The sequence below is a fragment of the Triticum urartu genome, chromosome 4A, assembly GCF_056163025.1.
Source record: "Triticum urartu cultivar PI428250 chromosome 4A, HENAU_Tu73, whole genome shotgun sequence".
NCBI classification, from domain to species: domain Eukaryota; kingdom Viridiplantae; phylum Streptophyta; class Magnoliopsida; order Poales; family Poaceae; genus Triticum; species Triticum urartu.
This window is the reverse complement of record NC_141876.1, coordinates 50,003,105-50,011,736: the sequence shown is the minus strand read 5'-3', so window position 1 is coordinate 50,011,736 and position 8,632 is coordinate 50,003,105. Positions and strand designations below refer to the sequence as shown.

At 50.1% G+C, this 8,632-nt stretch overlaps 2 protein-coding genes across 2 annotated transcripts; one reads left to right on the top strand and one right to left on the bottom strand.

Moving 5' to 3' along the window:
- Window positions 1–773: 773 nt before the first annotated feature.
- LOC125550555 (endoglucanase 10) lies at window positions 774–4,136 on the top strand. Its single transcript, XM_048713578.2, has 6 exons — window positions 774–1,357; window positions 1,797–2,104; window positions 2,232–2,693; window positions 2,907–3,042; window positions 3,126–3,298; window positions 3,395–4,136. The coding sequence occupies exons 1-6, from the start codon at window positions 979–981 to the stop codon at window positions 3,800–3,802; spliced, it is 1,866 nt and encodes a 621-aa protein (XP_048569535.1). The 5' UTR covers window positions 774–978; the 3' UTR covers window positions 3,803–4,136.
- Window positions 4,137–4,357: 221 nt separating this feature from the next.
- Window positions 4,358–6,301, bottom strand: LOC125550556 (Pentatricopeptide repeat (PPR) superfamily protein). The gene has a single exon (XM_048713579.2). The coding sequence runs from the start codon at window positions 6,298–6,300 to the stop codon at window positions 4,864–4,866; it is 1,437 nt and encodes a 478-aa protein (XP_048569536.2). The 5' UTR covers window position 6,301; the 3' UTR covers window positions 4,358–4,863.
- Window positions 6,302–8,632: the final 2,331 nt, after the last annotated feature.

The window sequence follows — 8,632 nt, the reverse complement described above, 5'->3', positions numbered from 1 at the left end:
CATTCAGAGCAACGGGCATCTACTATATGCTAGACGTACGTGGTCGTACCTTTCCCCGTCCCCGCCACATGCGGCATGGCCGTCTTCTTCCCCTCCACTTCAAGTATCCAACCAACCCTCTCCCCCACGTAGCTACTACTCCCAAACTATTATCCATTCCACAGAGGCAGGCACGCAGAATGGAAAAAAAGGGAGAAACTCAAAGAAAGACGCATGCCCAAACACAGGCAGGAGCACCCGAATCGCATGGCTTTGCTTCAAGCTTGGAGCAACGGCAACCGCTCACTTCTGCAAAGCTAGCCAAGCAAAGCAACGGAGGAGGAGGAGGCAAAAGTTAGCTAGCCTGGCTAGGAGAACTGTCGCCCTCTTTGCATTATTGGCACCTGCGCAGTAAAATCTCTCTCGCTACGTACGTGGACGCAGTTCGAGAAGCCATCCATCTAGAGACGACCGTGCCTGGTGCGCCCCAGATGGCTGGCGATCCCAGATCTACTGCACCAAAAGTTAATGCTCGCCGGCCGGCCGGACAGTAACAAAATGAGGAGGCGCACGAGCCCAGCTGCAGCCGAGCCCCACGGGGTGCAGGGTACAGGGTACAGAGGCGAGTGAAGTGGAGTGGCCACCACACACGGCCTCCACTGTAAGCGGCGCACCTAGAACCAGAGCCGGAGCCAACCCATCCGATAGCGGCAACGAGACCAAACCGAAAAGACGGGCCAAGGGGGCGACGAAAGCTACGCCCCAACCACCACCCCGACCCCTCCCTCCGTTTCACTTCATCATAACATAGCGCCGTGCCATCGCTCACCACCACCCCGGACGGACATCATTCATTCATTCGCAGTACCACCACCACCTTCGTCTCCCCCCTCTCCACCCACACTCCCTCCAATTGAGAAACAGCCCCGTCGTCCTCCTCCGGCCATTGCCGTCGCGAACTAGGCAGCAAGGAGGCGGCCGGCGAAAGGCGGCGGCAGGATGTTCGGGCGGGACCCGTGGGGCGGGACGCTGGAGATCTCGAACGCGGACTCGGCGACGGACGACGACCGGAGCCGGGACCTGGACCGGGGCGCCATGATGCGGCACCAGCTGGACGAGACGCAGCAGAGCTGGCTGCTGGCCGGCCCGGGCGACCAGGCCGGGAAGAAGAAGAAGAAGTACGTGGACATCGGCTGCATGGTCATCGACCGCAAGATCTTCATGTGGACCATCGGCCTCATCCTCGGCGTCGGCCTCTTCGTCGGCTTCGTCATGATGATCGTCAAGCTCGTCCCGCACAAGAAGCCGCCGCCGCCGCCCCCCGACCAGTACACCCTCGCGCTCCACAAGGCGCTCATGTTCTTCAACGCCCAGCGATGTGAGTTTTCCCAGCTGCTTCTTCTTCTTCTTCCTTTTTTCACCTGCATCTTTTTTACTACCTTTGCTTCGATTTCCACCTCTTGTTCGTCCCTTTCCTCTCCCTGCACTGCACCGGCCCGAGACCAGATCCGCTTTTGCGTGGTGCCAACGGGGGGGCATGCAAACAATTCTAGTTATTGTAGCTCTTTGTCCTCCTCTCGCCTCCTCGCCACCTCATCATGTCCTCCTACATTTAGCATGTCTGGGATGGTGAGATCTGGCTGAGTTACTACGTATGCCCATATTTTACCGGAAGAAACTTCACCTTGGGAAAAGTAACTATTGTCTCCATACGTATCTGAAAAAGTATAGGCAAAAGGAACTATCTATTCATACGAGAGCAAAAATGGAGCGCACCTTCTGAGTTCTGACGTTATGTCGTGGTCTGAAATTGTCAGCTGGTCATCTGCCCAAGCACAACGGCGTGAGCTGGAGGGGCAACTCCGGCATGAAGGACGGCCTCTCGGACAGCACCGTCAAGAAGAGCTTGGTCGGAGGCTTCTACGACGCAGGCGACGCCATCAAGTTCAATTACCCCATGGCCTGGTCCATGACCATGCTCAGCTGGACGGTCATCGAGTACAGGGCCAAGTACGAGGCCATCGGCGAGCTCGACCATGTCAAGGAGATCATCAAGTGGGGCACCGACTACATGCTCAAGACCTTCAACTCGTCCGCCGACACCATCGACCGGATCGTCGCCCAGGTTCGTAGAGGCTGATCATCTCGGTTGCGCCGATTTGCTTTGTCGTGTGTCCGGGAAATTGGGCACCAGATCTGCTCAATTGAGTAAAGTTTCAGCTCACTGATGTCATATGAACTTCTTGTTGCAGGTCGGCGTGGGTGACACCTCCAAAGGCCCCATGCCGAACGACCACTACTGCTGGATGAGACCAGAGGACATTGATTACAAGAGGCCTGTCATCGAGTGCCACTCTTGCTCGGATCTTGCCGCTGAAATGGCTGCCGCCCTTGCCGCAGCTTCCATAGTGTTCAAGGACAGCAAGACGTACTCTGACAAGCTCGTCCACGGTGCCAAGGCGCTGTACAAGTTCGGTAGGCTGCAGCGCGGCCGATACAGCCCCAATGGCTCTGATCAGTCGCTGTTCTACAATTCCACCAGCTACTGGGATGAGTTTGTGTGGGGCGGTGCGTGGATGTACTTCGCCACGGGGAACACATCATACCTCACCATCGCCACAGCTCCAGGGATGGCGAAGCACGCGGGAGCGTTCTGGATTGGTAGCCCAAACTATGGAGTGTTTACCTGGGATGACAAGCTTCCAGGATCTCAGGTTAGCATACTTCATACCTATGTTCAGTTAACTGGATGTGTTAGAAATACTTAGCATTTAGCACCAAAGGAATAACAAACAAGCAATATGACAGCATCTAAATGAGAAGAGAAAGAACATTAATGCTTTAAAAGGAATCAGAATATTAGTAGAAAATGATGATCAATGTTAATGAAGAATGATCCGACATTAAACACTTTCTACATTATGCAGGTTCTTCTCAGCAGGTTGCGGCTCTTCCTAAGTCCAGGGTATCCTTATGAAGAAATATTAAGGACATTCCACAACCAAACTGACAATGTCATGTGCTCCTATTTACCAGTATTCAATTCATTCAACTTCACTAAAGGTTGGTAATGCCCTTCTTTGTTTTCCACTGCCTCTCTAAATCCACTTCCACACTGGAAAGATAAGTAACCGAATGTTTTGCAGGAGGATTGATACAACTCAACCATGGAGGGCCTCAACCACTTCAGTACGTCGTCAATGCAGCATTCCTTGCCTCTTTGTATGCTGATTACCTGGACACTGCAGATACACCAGGGTGGTATTGTGGACCTAATTTCTATACCACAGATGTCCTCCGCAAGTTTGCAAAGTCACAGGTAGAGTTTTGTACTCAATACTCCTGGACTAAAATAATGTATAATGTACGTTAGCAGGTATCAGTCAATTGACACTCAAAACCCTTCAATTTGCAGCTTGATTACATTCTAGGCAAGAACCCACAAAAGATGAGCTACGTCGTTGGTTTTGGAAAGAAGTACCCCAAGCGCGTTCATCACAGAGGGGCATCAATCCCTCATAACGGTGTCAAGTACGGATGCAAAGGAGGTTTTAAATGGAGGGAGTCTAAGAAAGCAAACCCTAATATCCTCGTCGGAGCAATGGTTGCTGGCCCTGACAAGCATGATGGCTTCAAAGATATCCGCACAAATTACAATTACACAGAGCCTACTCTTGCAGCAAATGCTGGCCTGGTTGCAGCATTGATTTCTCTAGCTGACATCGATACTGGAAGATACTCAATTGATAAGAACACCATCTTCTCAGCAGTTCCCCCAATGTTCCCGACACCCCCACCACCGCCATCAGCTTGGAAACCGTGAAGAGTCAGATCCCTGAACATTTCATAAGCATCAAATGGAGGGAGCAACAGATGGTTGTTTGGTATATACAACGAAGGCCACGAACAGAAAGCAGACAACATAAGCTTACAGAGTTTCTACTTCTGTATCGGTATGACGGATCAGTATAAATCATCTGTCAGCCATGAACTGGAAGTTGTGTGCAATTTGTGAAACTAAATTTTGGGTCCTTGTTGTTATCCATATTCCGAGTTCGTGTGTGAAGTTCTTTTTGTAGAAATGCTACCTTAGTAAGTCATTTTGTTTTATAGGAGTGACTTATTCGTCACAGTAAAGAATGTGTGACCTTTATACAGCTTGTTTTGACTTGTTTGACATGCATTATACACTTCATGCGTGTGTTCACCAAATTACATTATATAGCAACGGAGAATGCAGTGACTTCTAATATAGATGCAATCCCAATGATGCCATTGCCAAAATTACAAAGCATTAATGTAATTATGAACAGAAAACACACAATTTCACAAACAATTTACTGGCAATTCTGGTAAACTGAACATGTGTAGGCCTGGGTGAGAAAAACAAATTCCTTGTGATGAATGTATATAAAAGAAAATGCGAAATACAAATTTATGATGGTCATGCTGCAAACTACATGATCCCAGAAATGTACAGTAACAAAGGTTTTACCACTTGTAAACAACAACAGGCCAGGCTTGTTGGCTGTTGCACAGCAATTATTCCCGCATCAATTATGATTGTGAGGAGAATCTCACACAACATTTACCTTCTGCACAAATCCACTTCATCTTTGCCTCAGAACAATCCTGTGAGTTCTCATTGGTGGTATTTTGGGCTTCAATCTCATTTTCATCAAGTGATTTTCCCCTGGGATCATCATCTACTCTCAAAGGCAATGCTCTTTCAACAAAGCTTTCTACCCAGGGCACTCCCGATCACAGTCTTCAACAGCTTACACATGCATTAGCATGCCCCTTGGAATTCTCAATCAAGAAGCTTCTGTGTGCAGGATGAACCTCTCCTATGTTAAGTTTGCACAACCTCAATGTTGATCCTGATTATCTTGTCACTGGCCGCATTATGGGTTTCATACGCAGTACATGCTGAAACCTTTCCTTGATGCCATCCTCAATGGAGTGACACAGCTCTGCTGGCAAGGCCTCCTCATCGGCCTTTTCAGTTGCATCCTTCACAAGCTTGTAGGTGTGTTCCCTTGGCAGGTGCCCGCTTTCCGCCATCTCGATCATGAACCGCCTTGCATCCCCGATCCGCCCACTCTCGTATAGCGAATGTATAAGAGGTGTGTACGTGCTTGATGTCGCCATCCCATGCCCCCTCGCCACCATTTCCCTCATCCACTCAACGGCCTTGTCAACCTTATTCACCGCACAGTAATACCTCACAAACGAGTTATATGTCACCCGGTTTGGCAAGCACCCCTTCTTCACCATTTCATCGAACACCTCGTGCGCACGCTCCACGCGGTACGTCTTGCAGAGGCCATTGATATAGCAGTTGTAGGTCACGACGTCCGGCTCCAGCCCCTTCTCCCCCATCCTCCGGAACAGCCTCCCGGCCTCATAGATCCTTCTCCTGGCGGCCTTCCGGCACCCGGTCCCCGCCCCGATCCGGCAGTACCAGGAAATGAGCACGGTGTAGGTGTAGGAGTCAGGCCTGCAGCGCGCGCCGGGGCGCTCCATCTGGTCGAGCAGGAACCTGGCCTCCTTGAACCGGCCGTTCCGGCACAGCGCGGCGAGCAGCGTGTTGTGGCACTGCGCGTCCGGGGAGCACCGGAGCTGGCGCGCGCGGTGGAAGGCGGCGAGGGCCTGCCGCGGGAGGCCCTCCTCGCCGAGCGCGCGGATGACGTCGGTGAGCGCGGCGGTGGAGACGAGCGGGGCGTGCTCGCGGAGGAGGCCGAAGAGCGCGGGGAGCGCGCGGGCGCGGGCGAGGGAGAGCGCGGCGGCGCGGAGCGGGGCCTCGGTGAGCGGGACGGCGCGCGGGTTGGCGGCGTCGGAGTGGGACCAGTTGAGGAAGGCGAGGGTGAGCGCGGCGGCGACCCGGCGGTGGTAGGAGGAGGACGGGGCGGGGAAGGGCCGCTGCGGGCAGAGGCGGCCCGCGGAGCGCGGGAGGATGAGGCGCGGGATGGCGGCGAGCGAGGCGGCGATGGAGGACGGGGAGAAGCCGCGGAAGGTGGGGGACGGGCGGAGCGCTGCGTCGAAGCGGCGGCGCTGGAGGAGGGCCACCAGGAGCTGCGGCACCAGGCGGGACGGCGACGGGGACGGGGCAGTGGAGGAGGACATTTGGTTGCGGTTTTGGAGCCTGGGCTTTGGACTACGGCAGAGGGGTTGGTTTAACCGGGAGAGGCCTCCCCGCTGCAATTTGCAACTGGGCCTGGAAAATAGTTCTTCGGAAATGATAAAAATCTGACTTCGGATTTTTCGAGCATGGCAAATCAAACGTTTTTTATGACAATTATATTGTCCTGAGGATGTCATGCTTGCTAGTAATAAAAATTGTCATCCTTACAACAACACATTTATTATGCTTGCTAAGAAAATTGTCATCCACGACAACGTAATTTGTCTACCCGCAAAAAAAAGACAACGTAATTTGTCGTTTCGGACGTTTGGTTTGTCATGCTCAAAAAGTTGATGTTCTTTGAGCTCCGCCTTCTCTTTTGTTGTTCGGAAATGGACTTTGGGTCTTTGCAAACACAATATTTTTTTTTTTGGATTTTTCTATGTTGCAACATGCATTTGTTGTTCACAATAGCTATATGTAAGTTGGGAGGAGGAACGGTTGGAGAAGGATAGAGTTGGAGGAAGAAGAAAGATGAACAGACGTTGGATCTTAATCTAATGGCCTAGAAAATCGATTTACTTAAAATAATTTATCAGACCACTTACCTATAGTCACTCCCTTTGTTGGTAGTTGAAAGTTGACCCCTCAAAAATTGTTGCTGGGACTTGGAACTTGATTGTTGGCGCGGGTAACAGAAGTTAAAGTCTTGATTTTGCGTGGCTAAAGGTTTATTGACGTTAGCAATTTTGAAGTGACTAGCCTACATACAAGACTAGTTTAAGATAATGTTTTGAATCGATTAGTACTCACTATGTTACAATTTACATTGCGGAGTTGTTTTTAAGACTTTTTTATATAACATTGTGTGTTATAAGATTGAGGCACTTGGAGTCAACGTATTCAAGAGCATTCATAACCAATGGGTCGAATAACAAGAAGCTGAGTATTTGACATAAAAACATCGTAATCAACTTTGCAGAAAACCACATATCTATCGTATTTATTTTTTTATTTGCAAAAATCATTTTCTTACAGTAATAGAACTTTATTGACCACAAGATCAAGAGATCATTTACAAGGCAAGATGAAATAAGTGGATGATAGTGTCCCAAAAGGAGAAAGATATAGAGTTAAATGCAGATTTAGTTAGGCAATTCGCCACTTCATTGGCTTCTCTATAACAATGTTGATAATCAACATGGCCACACTCACTTGCTAGTTGATTTGCATTCTATGATCGCAACAACATTAGGATCGAAGTAATCTTCCTCTTTTCGCAATGTTTCAACGGCAAAACAAGCAACCAGACTCAAGAAGCACCTAGTTGCAGTCAATATTCGCAGCCAAATAGATACCATTCCAATTAGCAATTATTTCAGCAGAATCCACACTAGTCACATGGGGTATGAACCAGGTCACCGCCGCAAGGAAATTACCATGATCATTCCTCTTGATTGCAAGGGTTGTGACGCCCCCGATTCAATCGTACACTAATCATACACGCAAACGTGTACGATCAAGATCGGGGACTCACGGGAAGATATCACAACACAACTCTACAAATAAAATAAGTCATACAAGCATCATATTACAAGCCAGGGGCCTCGAGGGCTCGAATACAAGAGCTCGATCATAGACGAGTCAGCGGAAGCAACAATATCTGAGTACAGACATAAGTTAAACAAGTGTGCCTTAAGAAGGCTAGCACAAACTGGGATACAGATCGAAAGAGGCGCAGGCCTCCTGCCTGGGATCCTCCTAAACTACTCCTGGTCGCCGTCCGCGGGCTGCACGTAGTAGTAGGCACCTCCGGTGTAGTAGGAGTCGTCGTCAACGGTGGCGTCTGGCTCCTGGACTCCAGCATCTGGTTGCGACAACCAGAAAGAAAGAAAAGGGGAAAAGGGGGGAAGAAAGCAACCGTGAGTACTCATCCAAAGTACTCGCAAGCAAGGAGCTACACTACATATGCATGGATATATGTGTAAAGGGACATATCATTGGACTGAACTGCAGAATGCCAGAATAAGAGGGGGATAACTAATCCTATCGAAGACTACGCTTCCGGCAGCCTCCGTCTTACAGCATGTAGAAGAGAGTAGAATGAAGTCCTCCAAGTAGCATCGCATAGCATAAACCTACCCGACAATCCTCTCCTCATTGCCCTGTTAGAGAGCGACTACCGGGTTATATCTGGCACTTGGAAGGGTGTGTTTTATTAAGTATCCGGTTCTAGTTGTCATAAGGTCAAGGTACAACTCCAAGTCGTCCTGTTACCGAAGATCACGGCTATTCGAATAGATTAACTTCCCTGCAGGGGTGCACCACATAACCCAACACGCTCAATCCCATTTGGCCGGACACACTTTTTTGGGTCATGCCCGGCCTCAGAAGATCAACACATCGCAGCCCTATCTAGGCACAACAGAGAGGTCAGCACGCCGGTCTAAATTCTATGGCGCAGGGGTCTGGGCCCATCGCCCATTGCACACCTGCACGTTGCGAACGCGGCCGGTGAGCAGACCTAGC